Source organism: Mesoplodon mirus, assembly GCF_964341445.2.
Source record: "Mesoplodon mirus genome assembly, chromosome: 9".
Taxonomy (NCBI): domain Eukaryota; kingdom Metazoa; phylum Chordata; class Mammalia; order Artiodactyla; family Ziphiidae; genus Mesoplodon; species Mesoplodon mirus.
In genome coordinates, this window is record NC_138985.1 from 92,296,030 (window position 1) to 92,323,274 (window position 27,245).

General features: G+C 41.1%; 2 protein-coding genes and 1 pseudogene across 3 annotated transcripts in view; 2 read left to right on the forward strand and 1 right to left on the reverse strand.

Annotated features, from left to right (window-relative positions):
• The window catches only part of TNPO3 (transportin 3), a 322,931-nt gene that overhangs the window by 184,229 nt on the left and 111,457 nt on the right, over nucleotides 1-27,245 (reverse strand). The window contains exon 3 of the mRNA XM_082632672.1: nucleotides 23,906-24,693. The gene's annotated coding sequence lies outside the window, so the exon portion shown is untranslated. The remainder of the gene's footprint in view (nucleotides 1-23,905; nucleotides 24,694-27,245) is intronic.
• LOC309810574 (histone-lysine N-methyltransferase SETD2-like) lies at nucleotides 3,297-8,972 on the forward strand (annotated as a pseudogene). The gene has a single exon. The product of its transcript is annotated as a histone-lysine N-methyltransferase SETD2-like (transcript).
• LOC309810285 (histone-lysine N-methyltransferase SETD2-like) lies at nucleotides 8,965-16,027 on the forward strand (the record flags this gene model as incomplete). The annotated part of the gene is made up of 1 exon (XM_082632244.1): nucleotides 8,965-16,027. A coding segment is annotated over one exon (4,425 nt), but the record flags the coding sequence as incomplete, so codon positions are not given.

Here is a 27,245-nt window from a genome sequence, read left to right on the forward strand (position 1 = left end):
AACGGAGACCCGATGCAGCCAAAAAAAAATAAAGAAAATAAATAAATTAAATAAATAAATATTTAAGAAAATAAAGCCGCTATAAGGAACTTCCCCGACGGTCCAGTGGTTAAGACTACAAGTTTCCACTGCAGCGGGAACTAAGATCCCACATGCCACAATCCCTGGTGGGGGAACTAAGATGCTGCATGGCACGTGACATGGACCAAAAAAATAATAATACTAAAAATAAAGCTGCTATGAACATTGAAACATAAGTTTTTGTGTGGACACATGCTCTCTTTTCTTTTAGTTTAATATGCAGCAGTGAAATGGCTAGATCATGTGGTAGATGTATTTAACTTTTTAAGAAACTACCAAACTGCTTTCTATAGTGCTTGTACCATTTCACACTCTCACCAACAATTTACGAGAGTTCCAGTTCCTTGACATCCTTGTCAACTCTTGGTATGACCAATCTTTTTAATCAGGCATTCTATACAATAATGGGTATGTAGCAATATCACTGTGAATTTTTTTTTTTTTTTTTTTTGCGGTACACAGGCCTCTCACTGTTGTGGCCTTTCCCGTTGTGGAGCACAGGCTCCAGAAGCGCAGGCTCAACGGCCATGGCTCATGGGCCCAGCCGCTCTGCGGCATGTGGGATCCTCCCGGACCGGGGCACGAACCCATGTCCCCTGCATCGGCAGGCAGACTCTCAACCACTGTGCCACCAGGGAAGCCCTCTCTTTGTGATTTTAATTTGCATTTCCTTAATGACTAATGATGTTGAGCATCTTTTCATGTGCTTATTTGCCATCCATATATCTTCTTGGAAATGTTTGTTCAAATTTTTGCTCACTTAAAAAAAATTGAGTTGTGTGTTCTTATTATTGAGTTTTCAAAACTCTTTATATATTTGAGACATGAGTCCTTTAACAGATATGTGTTTTGCAAATATTTTTTCCCAGTCTGTGGCTTGTTTTTTCATTCTTCTCACAGTGTCTTTTCAAGAACAGAAGTTTTAAATTTCGATGAAATCCAATTTATCAAAATTTTCTTTTATGGATTGTGCTTTTAGTGTCATATCTATGAAATATTTGTCTAATCAAAGATCACAAAGATTTTCTCACAAGTTTTCTACTAGTAGCTTTATAGTTTTAGATTTTGCCTTTAGGTCTATGATCTATTATGACTTAATTTTGTATATGGTATGAGGTATAGGTTGAAGTTCATTGTCCAGCCTCATTCATTGAAACAACCGTCCCTTCTCCATTGAATTGTCTTGTCTTTGGATATTTTTCAAAAATAAACTCTCACTCTCTCTCTCTCTCTCTCTCTCTATATATATATATATATATATGACATTGTATATATATATATGTGTGTGTGTGTGTGTGTATGTAAACTCTCTATACATTGTTTGATAAGAAGTCTTAAAATTCAGAAATGTTACAATGTCTTCTAACTTTGTTATTCTCTTTCAAAGTTGTTTTGGCTATTCTAGGTCTTTTGCGTTTTCATGTGAATTTTAAACAGCTTGTCAACTTCTACAATTTTTTTTCTGTAGAGCAGAGACAGAAATATGGCATATTAATGAAAAACCCAGGGCTCTGTGGTCAGTCTGCCTAGGTTCAAGACCCAGATTTACCTCTTCTTAGCTGCTTGACTTTACGCAAGTTTCCTAACTTCTCTGTAACTCCACTTCTCATTCATAAAGCTGAAATAATGTAGCGATAAAAATAGAAGTCAGGGTTTTTTTTTCCCCCTCCCCTGAGAACAAGAAAAATAAAGGGAACAGTGAACAGGCTAGAGAAGAAACATAACCTGGCCTGAAAGAGTTAATCACTCCTAGTTTTATTTTAACTCTCACTTATCTGTTGTGTCTGTAACTAGGTTTGTACTTCACACAGCTAACCTTACTCCCTGACACTATGTAAATTACCCTTAACACTGCAAGTAAACACCCAAATGGGGGGGGGGCTAAGGATTCATCAGCTGCCAAGAATCAGAAGCAGATTAGAGCTGCTAGTTAATCCTATACAAAAACTCCTCAAATTAAGCAGCATTACTTAAAAATACTTCACTGAAAACAGGAGAGCTCTGGCAAATAGAAAATTATGTTCTGGAAATACAAATATTTCAATGAAATTTGATAAGTAAGAATAAATGTGTACGACTGCTGTACTTTTTAAAAACATTTCAGTTAGTGAATAATACATCTATTAAATAAAGATTTATAGTATACTGGAAGGAGGAGCAGACCAGGCAAGAGCACAGTAAAAAGAACCCCTAAAAAGCAGTCAATCAGACACTGCAACATTATAGACACATGCCTTGTACCAATATGGTATAGAGCTAGAAAATCAGAATTTCCCAAATCAAGAAAAAGTCATTTTCATGAGACGGGTAAAGAACAAACTAGTCTTATTAACCTGAAAAAGAGAAAGGAATTTTTTGTCAGTCAACTATCTTACGTTTTTGTATCTAATCCTTTATGAAAATTTTACAAATTTAAGATAAATTGCTAGGTCTGTCACAAGTTACTTTCTGATGGTTTTCTTAAACAGCAAGGAGAGAAAATGATATGAATGGATATTAGGAAATATATAAGCTCTAGATCTCAAAAGAAAACCACCACTACCTAAAATTGTTATCTTTCAAAATAATTTGTTTTGCAAGATGGTCTGAAATACAGAAACTATGGTGAAGTGAAACTTAGCTAATACCTTCACCACAGCAGTGATGAGTAAACAACTCCCAACTCCAAAAGCAGAGTGTAAGTGAAAAATAATCATAAAGCCCCAAGCAAGCTCCCAGAACCAGACTACCCATGTATGCATAAACAAGTTTTCTAGAAGCAAAAAAGCTCATTTATAGAGATAAGTTCAGCCAATTTACATTTTCACAGCCATCCCCATAATAACTGAAGAGATAATTAAAACCGAGATATCATTTCCCTTATGGGAGGAAAGATTCCTGGCTAAAAATTAAATCATAAGCTGCTGAGTGTGTGGGGGAGAGAGCGGCGGGCGGGCGCCGGAGGAAAGGAGGGAGGGAGCGAGCGAACAAGCAAGCGACGCGGGCCGCCCCTGCCCCGACGCGGCCCAAGCCGCCGCCGCCCATTCCGCCGCCGCCGCCGCCGCCGCACCGGCGGCCTCCTCCCCTCCCCTCCCCTCCCTCCCGTCGCCCTGCCGCGGGGAGGGGCTCGCGTCGCCGTCTCCAGCCGCTCCCGATGAAGCAGCTGCCGACTCAGGGAAGAACGTCTCGTTCTAGACCTGACAGAACTAGTTCATCCTAATCTGTCATAATCCCATTATTATGACTCTGATGGTCGTTACCATAGGCGCTCCCCTTATAGAGAGAGGGCACGCTATTCTCGGCCATATACAGATAACAGGGCAAGAGAAAGTTCTGATTCACTAGATGAGTATAAGAAGACATATTCAAGGCGCACATCATCTCATTCTTACTTAGAGACTCTCTAGATGGGGAAGAGAGGAAAGTGTTCTTCAAAATTAGAAAGAGAATCCAAAAGGACTTCAGAAAATGGAGCAATGAAAAGATGTTCTCCTCCCACGAATCAACTGGGATTCCGACGGGGGTCATCATATTCCAAGCATGGTAACACTGCTTCCCGTTATAAATCTGCCCCTTTCAAAATCTGCACCTAAGTCTGATCAATTTCAAAATTCTTTCTGTTGTGCAGAATTGAATGAGGAAATCAAACAGTCTCATTCTTTCAGTTTACAGACTCCTTGTTCAAAAGGTAGTGAATTAAGAATGATTAGTAAAGTTCCTGAAAGAGAGAACACTGGGTCTCCATCTCCAACAAATCGATTAAATCATTCACCTACTTTTAAAAAGCTAGATGAATCACATGTTTTTAAGCCTGAATTTATAGGACATGATAGCCATGATAGTATTAAGGAATTAGACTCTTTATGTAAAGTGAAGAATGATCAATTAAGAAGTTATTGTCCCACTGAATTTAATATCAACGGATCTCCTGGGGCAGGATCTGATTTGGCAACATTTTGCACTTCTAAACGGGACAGTTTTTTTTTTTTTACATCTTTATTGGAGTATAATTGCTTAACAATGGTGTGTTAGTTTCTGCTTTATAACAAAATGAATCAGTTATACATATACATATGTTCCCATATCCCCTCCCTCTTGCGTCTCCCTCCCACCCTCCCTATCCCACCCTTCTAGGTGGTCACAAAGCACTGAGCTGATCTCCCTGTGCTATGCGGCTGCTTCCCACTAGCTATCTACCTTACATTTGGTAGTGTATATATGTCCATGCCTCTCTTTCGCTTTGTCACAGCTTACCCTTCCCCCACCCCATATCCTCAAGTCCATTCTCTAGTAGGTCAGTGTCTTTATTACTGTCTTACCCCTAGGTTCTTCATGACATTTTTTTTTCTTCTTAAATTCCATATATTTGTGTTAGCATATGGTATTTCTCTTTCTCTTTCTGACTTACTTCACTGTGCATGACAGACTCTAGGTCTATCCACCTCATTACAAATAGCTCAATTTCATTTCTTTTTATGGCTGAGTAATATTCCATTGTATATATGTGCCACATCTTCTTTATCCATTCATCCGATGATGGACATTTAGGTTGTTTCCATCTCCGGGCTATTGTAAATAGGGCTGCTATGAACATTTTGGTACATGACTCTTTCTGAATTATGGTTTTCTCAGGGTATATGCCTAGTAGTGGGATTGCTGGGTCATATGGTAGTTCTATTTTTAGTTTTTTAAGGAACCCCCATACTGTTCTCCATAGTGGCTGTACCAATTCACACTCTCACCAGCAGTGCAAGAGTGTTCCCTTTTTCCACACCCTCTCCAGCATTTATTGTTTCTAGACTTTTTGATGATGGCCATTCTGACTGGTGTGAGATGATATCTCATTGTAGTCTTGATTTGCATTTCTCTAATGATTAGTGATGTTGAGCATTCTTTCATGTGTTTGTTGGAAGTCTGTATATCTTCTCTGGAGAAATGTCTATTTAGGTCTTCTGCCCTTTTTTGGATTGGGTTGCTTTTTTGTTATTGAGCTGCATGAGCTGCTTATAAATTTTGGAGATTAATCCTTTGTCAGTTGCTTCATTTGCAAATATTTTCTCCCATTCTGCGGGTTGTCTTTTCGTCTTGTTTATGGTTTCCTTTGCTGTGCAAAAGCTTTGGAGTTTCATTAGGTCCCATGTGTTTATTTTTGTCTTTATTTCCATTTCCCTAGGAGGTGGGTCAAAAAGGATCTTGCTGTGATGTATGTCATAGAGTGTTCTGCCTATGTTTTCCTCTAAGAGTTTGATAGTTTCTGGCCTTACATTTAGGTCTTTAATCCATTTTGAGCTTATTTTTGTGTATGGTGTTAGGGAGTGATCGAAGCTCATACTTTTACATGTCCCTGACCAGTTTTCCCAGCACCACTTATTGAAGAGGCTGTCCTTTCTCCACTGTACATTCCTGCATCCTTTATCAAAGATAAGGTGACCATATATGCGTGGGTTTATCTCTGGGCTTTCTATCCTGTTCCATTGATCTATCTTTCTGTTTTTGTGCCACTACCATACTGTCTTGATTACTGTAGCTTTGTAGTATAGTCTGAAGTCAGGGCGCCTGATTCCTCCAGCTCCATTTTTCGTTCTCAAGATTTCTTTGGCTATTCGGGGTCTTTTGTGTTTCCATACAAGTTGTGAAATTTTTTGTTCCTGTTCTGTGAAAAATGCCAGTGGTAGTTTGATAGGGATTGCATTGAATCTGTAGATTGCTTTGGGCAGTACAGTCATTTTCACAATGTTGATTCTTCCAATCCAAGAACATGGTATATCTCTCCATCTATTTGTATCATCTTTAATTTCTTTCATCAGTGTCTTATAATTTTCTGCATACAGGTCTTTTGTCTCCTTAGGTAGGTTTATTCCTAGATATTTTATTCTTTTTGTTGCAATGGTAAGTGGGAGTGTTTTCTGGATTTCACTTTCAGATTTTTCATCATTAGTATATAGGAATGCCAGAGATTTCTGTGCATGAATTTTGTATCCTGCTACTTTACCAATTTCATTGATTAGCTCTAGTAGTTTTCTGGTAGCATCTTTAGGATTCTCTATGTATAGTATCATGTCATCTGCAAACAGTGACAGCTTTATTTCTTCTTTTCCAATTTGGATTCCTTTTATTTCCTTTTCTTCTCTGATTGCTGTGGCTAAAACTTCCAAAACTATGTTGAATAAGAGTGGTGAGAGTGGGCAACCTTGTCTTGTTCCTGATCTTAGTGGAAATGCTTTCAGTTTTTCACCATTGAGGATGATGTTGGCTGTGGGTTTGTCATATATGGCCTTTATTTTCTTGAGGAAAGTTCCCTCTATGCCTACTTTCTGCAGGGTTTTTATCATAAATGGGCGTTGAATTTTTTCGAAAGCTTTCTCTGCATCTATTGAGATGATCATATGGTTTTTTCTCCTTCAATTTGTTAATATAAGGTTAATATCACGTTGATTGATTTGCGTCTATTGAAGAATCCTTGCATTCCTGGAATAAACCCCACTTGATCATGGTGTATGATCCTTTTAATGTGCTGTTGGATTCTCTTTGCTAGTATTTTGTTGTTCATCAGTGATATTGGCCTGTAGTTTTCTTTCTTTGTGAGATCCTTGTCTGGTTTTGGTATCAAGGTGATGGTGGCCTCGTACAATGAGTTTGGGAGTGTTCCTCCCTCTGCTATATTTTGGAAGAGCTTGAGAAGGATAGGTGTTAGCTCTTCTCTGAATGTTTGATAGAATTCGCCTGTGAAGCCATCTGGTCCTGGGTTTTCGTTGTTGGAACATTTTTCTTATCACAGTTTCAATTTCACTGCTTGTGATTGGTCTCTTCATATTTTCTATTTCTTCCTGATTCAGCCTTGGCAGCTTGTGCATTTCTAAGAATTTCTCCATTTCTTCCAGGTTGTCCATTTTATTGGCATAGAGTTGCTTGTGGTAATCTCTCATGATCTTTTGTATTTCTGCAGTGTCAGTTGTTACTTCTCCTTTTTCACTTCTAATTCTATTGATTTGAGTCTTCTCCCTTTTTTTCTTGATGAGTCTGGCTAATGGTTTATCAATTTTGTTTATCTTCGCAAAGAACCAGCTTTTAGTTTTATTGATCTTTGCTATCGTTTCCTTCATTTCTTTTTCATTTATTTCTGATCTGATTTTTATGATTTCTTTCCTTCTGCTAACTTTGGGGTGTTTCTGTTCTTCTTTCTCTAATTGCTTTAGGTGCAAGGTTAGGTTGTTTATTCGAGATGTTTCCCGTTTCTTAAGGTGGGATTGTATTGCTATAAACTTCCCTCTTAGAACTGCTTTTGCTGCATCCCATAGGTTTTGGGTCGTCGTGTCTCCACTGTCATTTGTTTCTAGGTATTTTTTGATTTCCTCTTTGATTTCTTCAGTGATCACTTCGTTATTAAGTAGTGTATTGTTTAGCCTCCATGTGTTTGTATTTTTTACAGATCTCTTCCTGTAACTGATATCTAGTCTCATAGCATTGTGGTCGGAAAAGATACTTGATACAATTTCAATTTTCTTAAATTTACCAAGGCTTGATTTGTGACCCAAGGTATGATCTATCCTGGAGAATGTACCATGAGCACTTGAGAAAAATGTGTATTCTGTTGTTTTTGGATGGAATGTCCTATAAATATCAATTAAGTCCATCTTGTTTAATGTATCATTTAAAGCTTGTGTTTCCTTATTTATTTTCATTTTGGATGATCTGTCCACTGGTGAAAGTGGGGTGTTAAGGTCCCCTACTATGAATGTGTTACTGCCAATTTCCCCTTTTATGGCTGTTAGTATTTGCCTTATGTATTGAGGTGCTCCTATGTTGGGTGCATACATATTTGCAATTGTTATATCTTCTTCTTGGATCGATCCCTTGATCATTATGTAGTGTCCTTCTTTGTCTCTTCTAGTAGTCTTTATTTTAAAGTTTGTTTTGTCTGATATGAGAATTGCTACTCCAGCTTTCTTTTGGTTTCCATTTGCATGGAATATCTTTTTCCATCCCCTTACTTTCAGTCTGTATGTGTCTCTAGGTCTGAAGTGGCTCTCTTGTACACAGCATATATATGGGTCTTGTTTTTGTATCCATTCAGCCAATCTGTGTCTTTTGGTGGGAGCATTTCGTCCATTTACATTTAAGGTAATTATCCATATGTATCTTCCTATTCCCATTTTCTAAATTGATTTGGGTTCGTTATTGTAGGTCTTTTCCTTCTGTTGTGTTTCTTGCCTGGAGAAGTTCCTTTAGCATTTGTTGTAAAGCTGGTTTGGTGCTGCTGAACTCTCTCAGCTTTTGCTTGTCTGTAAACGTTTTAATTTCTCCATCAAATCTGAATGAGATCCTTGCTGGGTAGAGTAATCTTGGTTGCAGGTTTTTCTCCTTCATCACTTTAAATATGTCCTGCCACTCCCTTCTGGCTTGCAGAGTTTCTGATGAAAGGTCAGCTGTTAACCTGATGGGGATTCCCTTGTGTGTTATTTGTTGTTTTTCCCTTGCTGCTTTTAATATGTTTTCTTTGTATTCAATTTTTGACAGTTGGATTAATATGTGTCTTGGCGTATTTCTCCTTGGATTTATCCTGTATGGGACTCTCTGTGCCTCCTGGACTTGACTTGACTATTTCCTTTCCCATATTAGGGACGTTTTCAACTATAATCTCTTCAAATATTTTCTCAGTCCTTTTTCTCTTCTTCTTCTGGAACCCCTATAATTCGAATGTTGGTGCGTTTAATGTTGTCCCAGAGGTCTCTCAGACTGTCCTCAGTTCTTTTCATTCTTTTTTCTTTCTTCTGCTCTGCAGTAGTTATTTCCACTATTTTATCTTCCACGTCACTTACCCGTTCTTCTGCCTCAGTTATTCGGCTATTGATCCCATCTAGAGTATTTTTAATTTCACTTATTGTGTTTCTAATCGTTGCTTGATTCACCTTTAGTTCTTCTAGGTCCTTGTTAACTGTTTCTTGCATTTTGTCTATTCTATTGCCAAGATTTTGGATCATCTTTACTATCATTATTCTGAATTCTTTTTCAGCCTGTCCTCAAACTGAGAAGTTCTTCTTTCATAAAGCAACAGAGAAGAATTCAGAAATTTCTTTTACACAGCTCAACCAAAAACAGACAGATAATCACCTGTCTGAAATTGCTCATCCTCAGAGTGATGGGCTTGATAGTACAAGTCATACAGACATAAAATCTGACCCTCTAGGTCATCCAAATTCTGAGGAAGCAGTGAAAGCCAAAATAACTTCTAGGCAGCAAGAAGAGCTACCAGTTTATTCTTCTGATGATTGTGAAGATGTTTCAAGTAAGTCTCGGCAACAGACCAGTTTCCCTATCAGGCCAGAGGGGAGACTGGGAAAAACGGAGTCAAATTTTTCTTCTTGTGAGATCTCCCGAGTGGATGGTTTCCCTTCATCAGAAGAGCTCAGAAATCTAGGGTGGGACTTCTCTCAACAAGAAAAGCCTACTACCACATATCAGCAACCTGACAGCAGCTATGGAGCCTGTGGTGGACACAAGTATCAGCAAAGTGCCGAACAGTATAGTGGGACACCTAATTACTGGCAAGGCAATGGCTACTGGGATCCAAGATCAGCAGGCAGACCGCCCGAAACTGGGGCTGTGTATGATCGAATTCAAGGGCAGGTACCAGATTCCTTAACAGATGACTGTGAAGAGGAGGAGGACTGGGATCAACGTGGAGGATCTCACATTTCAAGTCAGTCCAGTAAATTTTTTCTGTCCCTTCAGAAGGACAAGGCGTCAGTGCAAGCACCTGAAATAAGCAGCAATTCCATTAAGGACTCTTTAGCTGTGAATGAGAAGAAAGATCTTTCGAAAAACTTAGAAAAAAATGATATGAAAGATAGAGGGCCTCTTAAAAACAGGAGACAGGAATTGGAGAGTGCTTCTGAAAGTGATGGTGAGCTTCAGGACAGAAAGAAAGTTAGAGTGGAGGTAGAGCAGGGAGAGACAGCAGTGCCTCTAGGCTCAGCATTGGTTGGGCCTTCGTGTGTCATGGAGGACTTCAGGGACCCACAGCGGTGGAAGGAACGTGCCAAACAAGGGAAGATGCCTTGTTACTTTGATCTGATTGAAGAAAATGTTTATTTAACAGAAAGAAAGAAGAATAAATCCCATCGGGATTTTAAGCGAATGCAATGTCAGTGTACACCTCTTTCTAAAGATGAAAGAGCTCAAGGTGAAATAGCATGTGGGGAAGATTGTCTGAATCGTCTCCTCATGATTGAATGTTCTTCTCGGTGTCCAAATGGGGATTATTGTTCCAATAGACGGTTTCAAAGAAAACAGCATGCAGATGTGGAAGTCATACTCACAGAAAAGAAAGGCTGGGGCTTGAGAGCTGCTAAAGACCTTCCTTCGAACACCTTTGTCCTGGAATATTGTGGAGAGGTACTTGATCATAAAGAGTTTAAAGCCCGGGTAAAGGAGTATGCACGAAACAAAAACACCCACCACTATTTCATGGCCCTGAAGAATGATGAGATAATAGATGCCACTCAGAAAGGAAACTGCTCCCGGTTCATGAATCACAGCTGTGAACCAAACTGTGAGGCTCAAAAATGGATTGTGAACGGACAACTGAGAGTTGGGTTTTTTACCACCAAACTGGTTCCTTCAGGCTCAGAGCTAACACTTGGCTATCAGAAAGAAGTGCAGAAATGTTTCTGTGGGCCGGCTAATTGCCGGGGTTACCTGGGAGGAGAGAACAGAGTCAGCATCAGAGCAGCAGGAGGGAAAATGAAGAAAGAACGATCTCGGAAGAAGGATTCGGTGGATGGAGAGCTAGAAGCTCTGATGAAGAATGGTGAGGGTCTCTCTGATAAAAGCCAGGTGCTCAGCTTATCCTGGCTAATGGTTACAATTGAAACTTTGGAACAGAAACTTACCTGTCTCAAGCTCATACAGAACACACATTCACAGTCTTGCCTGAAGTCCTTTCTGGAACATCATGGGCTGTCTTTGCTGTGGATCTGGATGGCAGAACTAGGTGATGGCCGGGAAAGTAACCAGAAGCTTCAGGAAGAGATTATAAAGACTTTGGAACATTTACCCATTCCTACTAAAAATATGTTGGCGGAAAGCAAAGTACTTCCTATTATTCAACGTTGGTCTCAAACCAAGACTGCTGTCCCTCAGCTGAGTGAAGGAGATGGGTATTCTAGCGAGAATACATCACGTGCTCACATACCACTCCACACACCTGATCCTTCCACCAAGCTGAGCACAGAAGCTGACACAGACACCCCCAAGAAGCGAATGTTTCGCAGACTTAAAATTATAAGTGAAAATAGCATGGACAGTGCGATCTCTGAGGCTACCAGCAAGCTAGAAGGCAACGATGGCAAAGAGAACCCTGAGCAGTTAGAAAACGTCCCTGTAGAAGAAGAGGAAGAGTTACAGTCACAACAGCTACTCATACAACAGCTGCCTGAATCTAAAGTTGATAGTGAAATTGCTGTGGAGGCCATTAAGCTACCCACATCTGAACCAGAGGCTGACACTGAAATAGAGCCTAAAGAGAGCAATGGCACAAAACTAGACGAACCTATTGCTGAGCAAACACCATCCCAAGATGAAGAGGAGGGGGTATCTGGTATGGAGAGTGAGAGGAGCCAGGAACAGCCAGATAAAACAGTAGATATAAGTGATTTGGCCACCAAGCTCCTGGACAGTTGGAAAGACCTAAAGGAGGTATATCGAATTCCAAAGAAAAGTCAAACTGAAAAGGAGAGCACAATAACTGAACGAGGAAGGGATGCTGTTGGCTTCAGAGATCAAACAGTTGCCCCAAAGACTCCTAACAGGTCAAGAGAGAGAGACCCAGACAAACAAACTCAAAATAAAGAGAAAAGGCAACGAAGGGGCTCCCTCTCACCACCACCTTCTCCCTATGAGCGGGGAACAAAAAGGCCAGGTGACAGATATGATACACCAACTTCCAAAAAGAAAGGACGAATTAAAGATCGCAATAAACTTCCTACAGAGGAGCGTCGAAAGTTGCTTGAGCAGGAGGTAGCTCAGCGGGAGGCTCAACAACAACAGCAGCAGATGCAGAACCTGGGAAGGACGTCTCCACTGCCCTGTGACTCTCTTGGCTACAATGCCCCTCATCACCCCTTTGCTGGCTACCCACCAGGTTATCCCATGCAGGCCTATGTGGATCCCAGCAATCCTAATGCTGGAAAGGTGCTCCTCCCCACACCCAGCATGGATCCTGTGTGTTCTCCTGCTCCTTATGATCATTCTCAGCCCTTGCTGGGACATTCTACAGAATCCCTTGCTGCCCCTCCACCTGTGCCAGTGGTGCCACATGTGGCGGCCCCTGTGGAAGTTCCCAGTTCACAGTATGTGGCCCAAAGTGATGGTGTGGTACACCAAGACTCCAGAGTCACCGTCTTGCCAGTGCCAGCCCCAGGCCCAGTCCAGGGACAGAATTATGGGGTTTGGGATTCAAACCAACAGTCCGTGAGTGTACAGCAGCAGTACTCTCCTGCACAGTCTCAAGTAACCATAGATTATCAAGGACAGGCTTGTCCAACTGTCTATGGTGTGACATCACCCTATTCACAGACAACTCCACCAACTGTACAGAGTTATGCCCAGCCAAGTCTTCAGTACATCCAGGGACAACAGCTTTTCACAACTCACCCACAAGGAGTGGTGGTACAGCCAGCCACAGCCATGACTACAATAGTTGTGCCAGGGCAGCCTCAGCCCTTACAGCCACCTGAAATGGTTGTGACAAATAATCTCCTGGATTTACCATCCCCACCTCCTCCCAAACCAAACACCATTGTCTTACCTCCCAACTGGAAGACAGCCCGAGACCCAGAAGGGAAGATTTACTACTACCATGTGATCCCAAGGCAGATTCAGTGGGATCCTCCTACTTGGGAAAGCCCAGGAGATGATGCCAGCCTTGAGCATGAAGCTGAGATGGGCCTGGGAACCCCAACATATGATGAAAATCCCATGAAGACCTCAAAAAAGCCTAAGACAGCAGAAGCACACACCTCCAGTGAGCTGGCTAAGAAAAGCAAACAAGTATTCAGAAAAGAGATGTCCCAGTTCATCGTCCAGTGCCTGAACCCTTACTGGAAACCTGACTGCAAAGTGGGAAGAATTACCACAACTGAAGATTTCAAACACCTAGCTCGCAAGCTGACTCACGGCGTTATGAATAAGGAGCTGAAGTACTGTAAGAACCCCGAGGACCTGGAGTGCAATGAGAATGTGAAACGCAAAACCAAGGAGTACATTAAGAAGTACATGCAGAAGTTTGGGGCTGTTTACAGACCCAAACAGGTCACTGAATTAGAGTGACCTTCAGGGCCAGGGTGGGAGGGCGGGCAAGCTGGTAGGAGAGACTCTGGGGAGAAGAAATCCCGTGGGCCCTCTCTCCCCACCCCACTGTCAGGGCTGTGCTACTGATGACACATCACCCTGGGGAATTCAAACCTGCAGATTTCAACTGAAAGCCACAAAAATGAGCTCCACCTACAACAAGCAGTCCCTGGTTGTGAGCTGTTGGGAGAGGCCATCTCATGCAAAGGTTTAGGCCCTTGAGACCTTCCCTTCTGTGACCCTGGCCAGGCCTGACCCCATTCTCAAGCCTGGGTCTCCTCCTTGGCGGTGCTGTCAGCGCACAGACTCATGCACATCCCCACCCACGACCCCTTACCCTGACGATCTGTATTATATTTTAATGTATACGTGAATATATTGAAAATAATTTGTAAAAAAAACAAAAAACATCATAAGCTATTCAAATTCCAGGAGAAATACTCAAACACTCTTATCTTCAAGACAATGTTGGAAGATGGTAGTGCCCATATGCATTACTCTATCTTGATCTCAATGAAAGGAATCAGTAAGACCAAATGACTACAGCACTGCACGCTGGGGTCTCCTGAGTTTCTGATGAAAACCTGAAGAATGAGAGCATTATCAGACATACTAAGCATACACTAACACAATGCTGAAGATTCAAGCTTCTTAATTGTATAGAAATATGAGCTGTCTGGCTTAAGGTTTAATAAAAAATGCATTATAGTGCTAGAAAACTCTGAGTGCTTATGTAAAAACATGTACCTTTTTAAGACTAGTTCTAAGTGTATTCTTCTGCTTTAGGGCCATCTGTATAAATGGTATTAACTATGGCTGAGACAGAAAATACAAGTAAACACTTAAGACGGAGAAAAACTGAAGAGTGCAGTGGGCTTGAAAAAAAAAAGTAAAAAATATAATGTAAACTCTGTTAACAGAAAATTGCTTACCAAAAGAAAAAAAAATACAAATTTCATAATATTTTCATTTTGGGAAGTCTAACCAGAAAGAGGAAAATTAAATCGGTACTTTCAAGGGGTCCTGCATGCCAAACACTACAAAATTATCCCCGTTAGCAGTACTGTGAACTTCCAGGAAAGAGAAATAAAGCTTCTCTCTGGAACTTCACCTATATAACAGTACAACACTCTCTGGTAATATTTCAGTACCAGGGTACAAGCTAGGGAAACACAGGAGAGGTAATCTGAGCAAGCGCAACTTTCTAAGAATTAAATGTTTTTAAGTTCAACAGAGCTTATGGGACTTCTCTGGCGGTCCACTGGTTAAGACTCCGCGCTTCCACTGTAGGAGGCACAGATTCGAGCCAGGTCGGGGACTAAGATCCCGCATGCCACATAGCTCGGCCAAAACAAAACAAAACAAAAAAACAAAAACAAGAGCTTAAAATTCTGTAAAATCTAGAAAATAGTATGTCAGTTCCTCAAAAAAAACATAGAATTACCATATGATCCAGCAAGTCCCCTTCTGGTGATATACTCAAAAGAACTGAAAGCAGGGACTCCAACAGATATTTGTACACCTGGGCTCATAACAGTATTCACAATAGCCAAAACGTGGAAGCTACCCAAGTGTGTATCAACAGATGAATAGGTAAACAAAATGTGGTACACACAATATTATTCAGCCTTAAAAAGGGATGACATTCTGACACATTCTACAACATGGATGAACCCTGAGGACATTATGTTAGGTGAAAAAAGCCAGTCACAAAAGGACAAATACTGTATGATTCTACTTATATGAGGTACCTAGAGTAGTCAAGTTCACGGAGACAAAAAGCAGAATGGTGGTTGCCAGGGGCTGTAGGGAGAGAGAAATGGGGAGTTAGTTAACTGTGTTTAATGGGTACAGATTTTCATTTTTACGAGACGAAAAAAGTTCTGGAGGTGCATGGTGATGATGGTTGCACAACAATGGGAATGTACTTAAAGCCACTGAACTACACACTTAAAAATGGTTCAAGTGGTAAATTGTATGCTATGTGTATTTCACCATAATTTTTAAAAAGGAATGAAATTCTGACATAGTCTACAACATGATGAACCTTGAAGATATTATGCTAAGTGAAATAAGCCAGACACAAAAAGGACAAATATTGTATCATTCTACTCATAAGGTAATTGGAGTAGTCAAATTCCTAGAGGAAAAAAAAAGTAGAATGGTGGTTACCAGGGGCTGAAGAGAGGAGGGGATGGAGAATTATTCTTTAATAGGTACAGAGTTTTAGTTTGGGAAGACAAAAAAGTTCTAGAGATGGGGGGTGGTGATGATTGCACAACATGAATGTACTTAATGCCACTGAACTGCACGCCTAAAAATGGTTAAAATGGCAACTTAGAAAATGTAGCAGTATCCAGATCATTTTATATCCTGTTTCAAACCATTGACTCTGGTCCAAGGCCTGGGAACATGAGAAATAAACTAATCCAAATACAAATGAATGCCACCAGATAACAGACTATCACGCCAACAGAAATACCGTCACAAATTCACATTCATAAGCTCCAATACAACAAGGACATGAAATGACTATATTTGCACTGTCCAAGACTTGGAATGTGGCAGTGCAACTAAGGAATGGATTTTAACTTCATTTTAATTAACTTAAATTTAAACAGCCACAATAGCCATGTGGGTAATGCCAATCATATTAGACAATATAGCCAGAGTGGTATACTATTCAGTTGAAAGGCCTTTGGTTTTTATCATTTACTTACACACTCCCATTTTCCAGCAATGCAAAGTATACAGTATTCCTATGTTCACTGAACTAACTGGCCCCAAAGAAGTTGTACACGAACATTTTCTATTTTCTACAAGGCTTGCCTTTCAAAAACATGTTTATGGGGTTTTTTGTTGTTGTCTTTTTTTTGCGGTACACGGGCCTCACACTGCTGTGGCCTCTCCCGTTGCGGAGCACAGGCTCTGGACGCGCAGGCTCAGCGGCCACGGCTCACGGGCCCAGCCGCTCCGCGGCATGTGGGATCTTCCCGGACCGGGGCACGAACCCGTGTCCTCTGAATCGGCAGGCGGACTCTCAACTACTGCGCCACCAGGGAGGCCCACATGTTTATGTTTTAAGAGTCACTTGACTGGAGGATGAGAGCAGAAACATTAGAAGATGTCTAGATTTTCAGGTAAATCAAATCAATGACTGCATTACTAGAGCAAAAACAAAGACTCTAGGTTTTAGAACTAGGCTCAAGAATCAAGAAACTCCAAAGAGAAAAATTACTAGGAAAGAAGTCTGAAGCTGATACTCCATGACCCACGACCTTCCCGAGATATTTAGAATAAGAAAATTCTCAAGGATATGTCATAAACCAAACACTACAATGCCATCGATTCCAGCTGATTTGTACTTTTTTTTTCTTTTCATCTTTCCTTTTCAGTGTACAGACTGAACTACGCAACTTTTGAGATAACCTCTAACCCACAGATGGTCTCTGTGAAAGTAGTCCCTTTCTTATAATTTAAATTACAAACTTAGAACAAATGAGTAGCACAATTAATTAGCCCTATAAAGAGATGGTCTTCCCTTCCATTGGTTTCTGCATTGTCTACTAATTTTGGTTACTAGAGGTGGACAAAGAAAACTACTAAGTATTCAGAGTAGTCCACTGTTAAATAGGCTTCCTTTAAGATCTGTCTCAAAATAATTTTTTCTTTTAAAACACTTGGAAGACATCAGTGATATCTGCCTATCCCATAAAACAAAACCATGGCTGTAGGCTGTTTCCAAGAATTTTGGTGGAAAAAAGTTTAATGAATGTAGATTCTTCAGAAAATGGCTGTTTTATACAAATACCAGAGAAAGAGAAAAGATGCTAACTCATAGCATGGGCTGAACCATGTCCAAATTATACCGTTATACCAAATCTATTGTCACCAGAATCATTATAACTATACTAAATGACTCTAAGATTAATAAGTACGGGGAAGAGGGAAGTAAGGATAATAGTTTTTCAAAACGTATATTATTCAAAGTGGTTTTGAAACAAACCAGGCAAATTCTGTTCCTTACGAATTTCATTTTTTTTTGTTAATTTCCTTAGGGACTGTACAGTTTTGGATGCTACTTTATTTTTTATTTATTTATTTTTTTTTGCGGTACGTGGGCCTCTCACTGTTTTGGCCTCTCCCGTTGTGGAGCACAGGCTCTGGATGCGCAGGCTCACGGGCCATGGCTCACGAGCCCAGCCGCTCTGCGGCATGTGGGATCTTCCCGGACCGGGGCACGAACCCGTGTCCCCTGCATCGGCAGGTGGACTCTCAAACACTGCGTCACCAGGGAAACTCCCTGGATGCTACTTTATATGGCATAATTTTAGTTACTACATTTTCTGTTTTCAACTAAAGTAGATTTTTTTTTCCCCCAGCCACAGTATGCGGCTTGTGGGATCTTAATTTCCCAACCAGGGACTGAACCCGGGGCCCTCTGCAGTGAAAGCACAGAGTCCTAACCACTGGACCACCAGGGAATTCTTTACCAATTTCAAATTGAAAATTAAAACACTAGGCTACTACACTGCATGTCTTGTGACTACTCTAAAACAGATTTTTGGTTTAAAATGTCACTTAGTGACCACTTCAAGAAAGGCTTATTGTGTCAAAAAGTTCCTCTCCTTTTCTGTACTCAAGTTGTTCAAAGCATAAAAGGAGGGTAATAAAAACTTATCTCATAAAGACTGCTTTTTAAAAAAGATTGGAAAGACTGAAAACAGAGCATCATAGGAGGCTGAATAATATTGTTTATTTTCAATCATCCATGGATATGTTAGAGAGAAGCAGCAAAAATAAATGAAATTCATAGAAAAAGACAAATCTGAGTCATCCAACTGCCCCTTTGGAGGTGCTACAAGCAGCTATGCATTCAGGAACATTTTTAAGAAACTGTGCGTCTACAGACTGACAAAAAAAACACATGAAAGAATGCTCAACATCACTAATCATTAGAGAAATGCAAATCAAAACTACAATGAGGTATCACCTCACACCAGTCAGAATGGCCATCATCAAAAAATCTACAAACAATAAATGCTGGAGACGGTGTGGAGAAAAGGGAACCCTCTTGCACTGTTGGTGGGAATGTAAACTGATACAGCCACTATGGAGAACAGTATGGAGGTTCCTTAAAAAACTAAAAGTAGAACTACCATAAGACCCAGCAATCCCAATACTGAGCATATACCCTGAGAAAACCATAATTCAAAAAGAGTCATGTACCACAATGTTCATTGCAGCTCTATTTACAATAGCCAGGACGTGGAAGCAACCTAAGTGTCCGTCGACAGATGAATGGATAAAGAAGATGTGGCACATATATACAATGGAATATTACTCAGCCATAAAAAGAAATGAAGTTGAGTTATTTGTAGTGAGGTGGATGGACCCAGAGTCAGTCATACAGAGTGAAGTAAGTCAGAAAGAGAAAAACAAATACCGTATGCTAACACATATATATGGAATCTGAAAAAAAAAATGTTCTGAAGAACCTAGGGTCAGGACAGGAATAAAGACGCAGACGTAGAGAATGGACTTGAGGACATGGGGAGGGGGAAGGGTAAGCTGGGATGAAGTGAAAGAGTGGCATGGACTCATATATACTACCAAAGATAAAATAGATAGCTAGTGGGAAGCAGCCGCATAGCACAGGGAGATCAGCTCGGTGCTTTGTGTCCACCTAGAGGGGTGGGATAGGGAGGGTGGGAGGGAGACGTAAGAGGGGGGAGATATGGGGATATATCTATATGGATAGCTGATTCACTTTGTTATAAAGTAGAAACTAACACACCCTTGTAAAGCATTTATACTCCAATAAGATGTTCAAAAAAAAAAAGAAATTCTCAGACATCTTCATCATTTCTTACTAATCATGGTTTATTCCTTCAACTATGGTATCAGATTATATAAACATCTGAAAGGATCCTACCGTCTATTGGGGGAGACAAAACAAATTTTCAAAAAGGTTAAAAAAATGATAAATGCAATTAAAGTGCTTTCGGTGTTGGGGCAGGGGCAGAAATGACTTTCAGCGGAAGAGAATCTGTTAAGACTTTAAGGAGAAAGAATTTAAGCTAGGCTTTGAAAAGATGGGCTAGTTTCTTCATTTGAAGACAGGATTGGGAAAAAGTAATAGTAAAAGTCCAAAGGTAAGAAAAAAATTAAAAAATCATAAAACCAGACAAAGGCTGCATCCCCTCCCCACAAAAAACCATTTGCTTATTCTGGGAGATACTACAGCTGTGTGAATGCTGATGGGAAGGATCCAGTAAAGAGGGAGTTTTAGGATACCAGTGAGACACAGGATAACCAAAAGATCAAGGTTCCTGAGAATTCAGATAATGAGATGCAGAGCACTGAAATCGGACAGGAGAAGCAGTTGGATCCACACGCTCAAGTTCTACCACATCAGAGGTGAAGGGCTGGTGGTATATTGAAGAAAGGGAGGAGAGCGATAGTCCCTGGAAAAAGACAAGACCTAACAAGAAAAAGGGCCAGTCAATGGAATACGGTTTTGATGAAATTCAAGAACTAAGACTTGTGTTTAACACAATTTAACTGATTGAAACATCTGTTTGCCCTCAAATTCCCTCCAAAATCAGAGTAAAAAGATTTTTTCCCCCAAGGATGAGGGAACCCACAAGGACAGAAAATGGAAACACGAATGATATTAACAAAACTGTGAAAAGGAGAAAGCTGCTGGGTAAGTGTTAACTCTCAGAGAAGGTCTGAGAAAGCTGAAATTTGTCTGGCAGCAGGGAGGGGGAAGGGATAAGAATGGGGGAAGCCAAGAGGCAAACTAATTCATTTGCAAAATCCCAGTAAGGCTCAAGAATTAGAAGTACTGAGATACACCTGAAGACAGATGCACAGACAGAACAAAAAACAAAGGAATGGCTTCAAAATCTGTGTAAGCGGTTTAGTTTCCTAGATTTGCTCCCTGACTCTGAGGGGCCAGGCTACTATACTATCCTCCCACCATCACAGAAAACTCAAGGTTTACTTTGCAGAGACTGAAGTAAAGGGACTCTGGACTCTTGGACAACAGACTCACCTAAGGACAGGAGTATCATACTGAAAAACAGATTATATAAACTAAAGTCTACATACTTAGCCTTTAGATTCCTCCTCCAGTTCATTCTCCTACCTGCCACTGGCAGCCTAGTTCATAACCTCCAGGCAGAAGACTACAGAACGCTCAGGGTAAAAGTGGTCCAAGAAAAAAGACCAACAATGACAGAGAAGAGATGAAGGTTCCCCTCTCAATTATCTGTCAAATGAGGGAGTAATTCAAGAAAAGATCGTGGGAGCCAGGATTCAGCACATCCAATACAAGAAAGAAAAAGGAATTCCCTAGGACAGTGAGATCCCAGGATAATAATTATGCAAGAGACCTGGAGAACAACCAGGCCAGATTGGAGCAGGGAGACAGAGGGCTCTCAGGAGAGGTTTCCTTCCACCAAAAAAGGAAACAGATTACCAGTGTGAACATACTAAGAGGATATTTACACCTACTAACAGAGAGTTTGGGATGAATTACTGTACATATAGAGAAAAGAAGGCAAACGTGAAAAAAAGAAAAAGGTAATGATTACCACCAAAAAAAAAGGTTGCACAAAAAAGAAATGATCAGGGTATACACACTTCATGATTCACAATGTGTAATGATTTAACCAGAAATGTGGTATACCTATGTTAACCAAAAATGTGGCATACCATAGGCATACCTATGAGTGATGGGGTGTGAGGAAGCGGAGGAAGCCTAAATCCTCATTTTTCATAGGAGAAACTATGAAACTGCTCTTTTTTCTTCCTAAATCTTCTAAAACTATTCCCATTTTATAACTTTAGAAAGTTTTTAAAGTTTGGCTAAAATCTTTATAAAATTTTAACAATAATAACTTTTATTACTAAATTAACAAATTAATAAGTTTTTCATTTCGATAAAATTAAAATTATGTAAGATTTCAAAAAAGTAAAAACTATTACATGACAGTACTTGAGATTCCTGAGCCAGCAAACTAGAAGAATTTCAGTTGGTTGTGTCATCAGAGCTCACTGCGTGAGTTAGTGATTTAGGGGGGGTTGGTGACTTTTTAGCAATGACAAGATCCAAGATGTGACTGTGTGACCAGGTGGCTTAGAAAAAAGTAAAGGAATTAAGAAGCCAAAGTGTTAGCTGAATTGTCAATCCAGATGCTGCAAGTTGCCTAAAAATGATGATGTGTGACTGTGCTATTTTCCAGGTCCACTTTTCCACTCTTCTCTACCATGTTTTCTGCCCCAGTATGCTGACCTCTATGGAACAGATCAACAGGTTCCTGAGTCCCCTAGCTTAGGGTTAGGTTTGCCCATTGGGAAATCCCAGGTGGAAGTTAGGAGAATAAGGTGTAGGTATTTATTCTTCCACTTCCTCCCTGCAGAATCACCTCATGCTGGCTATGTCCCTTCAACTGAAAACTACAATTCCTCTCAAGGCAGCCAACTCCATACTTCTCCTGAGAGTCCAAGAAGTAACCACTCTCTCTCTTACCTCTTCTGGCTTAGGGCTGCTAACAGTTTGGCTACAGGGTACTACACTATCTTTTGTGGTACCCCATTATATCCACATCTTTATAAACAGTACCTTTATAAAACAAACACTCCTCAAATTAGTCTATTTCAAGTGTGCCATCTGTTCCTGTTGGGACCTGACTGTAAATAGTGATGATGATGATGGTGATGATGTAAGGCTGTAACAGAGACTAGTGAAAACTAAGTGACTAATATTTAAATAACAATTATTAACATATTTTGAGTTCTAGGTTCCAAGAACTTTGTTAAGCTCTTTGTAGGTATTAACTCGTTTAAACATCACAAATATCCTGTGCCAAGCAAAGATTTTTTTGGTCTGGTTCATTTCCATACACCAACACCTAGCAGTTGCTGGTACATGGTAAGCACTAAAATACTGATTTAAAATACATACAGCAGGGGGCTTCCCTGGTGGCGCAGTGGTTGAGAGTCCGCCTGCCGATGCAGGGGACACGGGTTCGTGCCTCGGTCCGAGAAAATCCCACATGCTGCGGAGTGGCTGGGCCCGTGAGCCATGGCCGCTGAACCTGCGCGTCTGGAGCCTGTGCTCCGCAAATGGAGAGGCCACAACAGTGAGAGGCCCGCGTACCGCAAAAATAAATAAATAAATAAACAAACAAAATAAAATAAAATAAAATACATACAGCAATAAGCAGGTGTAGTAGGGAAGGCGGACTTTCGGTATGGTGTAGCATTTCTCCTATTTTTACTTTGAAAACTTTAACATCAGGGACGTGTGGCTCCCCAGATCACAAAAACTAACTAAACACTAAGATAGACCACATATGAATGATTTTCTTGTGTAGCCAACAGTGAGTCTTATTCCCTTCTCTTCCATGAGGTCACCCAGGACTTGGGTTCCCGATTTTTTTTTTTAAGTGTAATATTCAAAGTTGCAATTTTTGAAATACTTATTATGCACTCACAGCCTAGGAGCTGATTCAAAAGGGCAGAGCATCTTTAAGTACTAGTTATGAGTTTAAAAGAAGAAATGGAAGGGGAGGGAGCAAATTTTAAAACATACTTAGGCGTATAAATGCAGAAATAAGAAAGGTAAAGTCAGCAATATCACCAAGTACACATAATCACACTGAATTAGAGCACTGCAAGGGCAAGTAGGAAAATTAGAGCAGGAAGCATAATACACGAGATTCAAAGAACACAGAAACACAATAAGTATAATAGGCTGCAATTAACCCCCTCATTGGATGCTGACACAATTATCTGTAATAATCAAGGCAGCTACGATACCCGTATCTTATAAAGAAGCTAAAAATCAGGGGAAAGAGAAGGTTAGAAAACCAATATGCAGCAAAATGAGAACTGCAAAGATTTTCTGAAACGAGGTTTGATTTTTTTTCTTTACGTTGTGTTGCACTCCAAAACACGGGGAAAACTCACGTGTATAAGGATCTAGAAGCCTGAGAAGTTTCGAGAATAATGTACTCAAACTAGAGTGAAAAGCAGCAAGCAACAGTGAGATGTAAGGCTATGAGTGGGAAGGAATTGCCGGAGTAACACCTGGACACCGAAGGGAGACGGATAAAACATCCTTAAGTGGAAGACAGAGAAAGACTGGGATTGGATTTGGTTGAAGAAAGACAAAACGGAAAAGTAAGGCCTAAGAAACAAATGGTAGCAAGGGTGAAACTTAGAGGACCAGATCGAAGCCACGAGCGAGAAGTACAGGACCTACAAGCCAGATTCTACGGGGTGGGGAAAGGGCCACTTCGCGACCGGCCAGCTGCAACTAGTTTCCGAAAAGCCGCGTACATGGAGCTTCGCAGCCCCACCCCGCGGCAGCAGCTCCTCCCCAAGGAGGACCTCAGGAGGCCAACGGCCGGGCGCCGGCTCCAGCCGAGGTCCCACCCAGCCCTTGCCCCGCGGCGCAGAATGGCCTCTCTCGGCCCCTCACCGAACGCTGCAGCTCCCCAAGCCAAAACGAAGCGCGCTCCTTTCCGCTGGGATCTGGGTCGTGGTACAGCGCCTGCACTGCCTGGTACACGAGCTGCAATGTCGGCTTTGCCCCTTCCATGGTGGTAGCGGTGGTGGCGGCAGCGATGGCTCTGGTGTTTTCTCCCGAGGCTTCTCCGGCTGCTCCGCCTTCGCGCTTCCTCACTTTGTCGGCCACGGCCGCTCCCTGACTGGCGCCATCTCCTCTTTGGCCGTTACCAGGGCAGAGGGGTTCCCCGTTGAAGTTACCCCCTCGGAAACAGAGGTTAGATCGTATTCAAGTTCCTGGTTGTTTTTCCGATCTTACCACTAGACTCTATAGACTTCTGAGTCTACACGCCGGTGCTCGCCTCTTGACCCGCTGACTTGCCCTCAGAAAGCTGTCCCAGCCCGACACAGACCATGCAGCATACCTCAGCAGCCTTTACCCGGACCGGAAGCGGCAGCACCAAAACCTTTGGCACACTTCCGCCTGGTGCGGCGTAAACTGCCTCCTTCCCCGCATGCCTCCTCTTGTCTCGCCGCCCCCTCCCGGAAGTGAGAAGGAAAGAAGTGGTTCTCTACTTCCTTGCGTCGGACTGAAGCTCTAGGACCCTCGTGGCTCCCACACCTGTGCAGCTCTCCTCTCCTTGGCAATGGATCCGAGGTCTTTCCTCCTCCTTCCGACTTCTCCATTCCTCTACAGAGAGTCCTTTTGGACCCCCGTGGACAAGGCGCATCAATTCAACCATCTGTGGAGTGTCCACTGTACTGCAAATTCAAAGATGATTTAAGACAAGATTTGTATGCAGACCCTAATGGAGGAGACAGACACGTAATCAAATAACTATTGTACAAACCTGAAAAATGTGGCGCTGAAATAAATACAAAATGCTTAGAATTCCCTTTCCACTAAATTCTGACACCCAAAAAGGTATTTCATTCTATTGCCCAGGACGCTCTGACTCCAGAGTATTTGCACAAACACACTGAATTGTGTTTTTGTGTATGCCTTTCTTCCCGAATCAAACATCGATGGTATAACAATTCACAATTCACAAAAGAAAATATAAATCTTGGAATCTGTACTATGGAGAAAATTTCCAAACGTTGCTGCTTCTCCTTTGCACTAATAAGTAACGACTACTGGGACTTCCCTAGGGGCACAGTGGTTAAGAATCTGCCTGCCAATGCAGGGGACACGGGTTCCATCCCTGGTCCGGGAAGATCCCATGTGCTGCCGAGCAACTAAGCCCATGTGCCACAACTACTGAGCCTGCAAGCCACAAGTACTGAAGCCCACACGCCTAGAGCCTGTGCTCTGCAACAAGAGAAGCCACCACAATGAGAAGCCCGTGCAATGCAACGAAGAGTAGCTCCCGCTCACCGCAACTAGAGAAAGCCCACATGCAGCAACAAAGACCCAATGCATCCAAAAATTAATTAATTAATTAATTAATTAACTGCCACCATTTGATGAATGCTTACAATGTGTAAAGCACTGTAGTTATGAGGTCTTATTTAATCCTTTTAACAATTATATAAAGTAAATCCCCATTTTAACGAATAAGAAATAGGTAATTAATCTGCCCAAGGTTACACATTTCTTAAATGAAAATCAGGATTTGAATCCAAATGTTTTGCTCCAAAGGCTGTTAAGTTGTACAGTCCCTATCATCCTGTATATTGGTTTGTTTCTGAATTGTTACTGTCAAAAGATTTTAACTACCAATATCACAATGAAAACAGTGTTACTGTACACAGTTGATATAATTTCTGACCAAAGGAAAGAATCTTGATATTTTGGTTGCCTAATTCATCCATTCGTTAAAAATTTAGTAAGACCACCTTGGTCTCTGCCCTCATGGAGTTTACAGACCAAATGCAAAGAAAGACAACTCAGTACAGTTGAAAGGGTCTATGAATATCCACAAGCAAAAGAATGATATTGGACCTACCTTGCACCATATACCAAAACTAAAAAAGAACCTAAATGTAAGAGCTAAAACTATGAAACTCTTAAAACTCTTAAAAGAGTGTATCTTCATGACCTTGGATTAGACAATGGTTTCTCAGATACGGCACCAAAAGCACAATTAACAAAAGGGAAAATAGATAGTCCAATTTATCTATTTTAGTTCATCAGTTTAGTCAATCAAAACTAAAAACTTGGGCCTCCCTGGTGGCGCAGTGGTTGAGAGTCCGCCTGCCGATGCAGGGGATACGGGTTCGTGCCCCCGTCTGGGAGGATCCCATATGCCGCGGAGTGGCTGGGCCCGTGAGCCATGGCAGCTGAGCCTGTGCATCCGGAGCCTGTGCTCCGCGACGGGAGAGGCCACAACAGTGAGAGGCCCGCGTACCACAAAAAAAAAAAAAAAAAAAAAAAAAAAAAAAAAAAAAAAACTAAAAACTTTTGTGTGTCAAAGAACACTATTAAGAAAGTGAAATGACAACCCACAAAATGAGAGAAAATGTTTGCAAATCAAATATCTGATAAGGGATCAGTATCCAGAACATATAAAGAACTCATAATTCAACAATGAAAAGACAAGATAGGGGTTGGTCACTTGAAAGACTATGCGTGTGATTAGAGAGTTGCAACTTTGGACCAGATTAAGTGCAATCACTTAACACTGATATAATCATCTGTGCCTAGTAATGAAACCCTGATCAAAACTCTGGACATTGAAGCTCAGTAGAGCTTTCTGGTTAATGAACAGGTTAATATGCCAGATGGGTGATATACCCTGACTCCACCAAGAGAGGGCATGGGAGTTCTGTCTTCTTCCCAGACCTCCTGCTATGTATAGCCTTTTAAATACATCTTTATTTATATGTGTAGCACTTAACTGAGTTCTGTGAGTTGTTCTAGCAGATTATCAAACCTGTGGGGGTAGTGGGAACCCCTGAATTTGTAGCCAGTTGGTCAGTAGTGCAGGTGGCCCGGGGACCCCTGAAGTAAGGCTGACGTTTGAAGTGAAGGCAGTCTTGAGGGGGACTGAGCCCTTAAGCCTGTGGAGTCTGATACTAACTCCAGGTAGTGTCAGAATTGACTTGGCCTTCACCCCACTGCTGTAGAAACAGAACAGGTAAGATGTTCACGAAGTCTGTAATTTAGTTTAACAGACATAAGCCCTGTCCTCCCCAAAATAGATGAAACAAATATGTTAACAATTATTAAATGTAGGAGACAGGTAATTGTGGTCACAATACCATTCTCTCTACTTCTCTGTTTGAAATTTTCCAAATTAAAAAAAAAGTCAAAACTGGAAAAAAATTATGTCAATTTTTATTTATGACATGAAAAGATGTCAGAAAATATT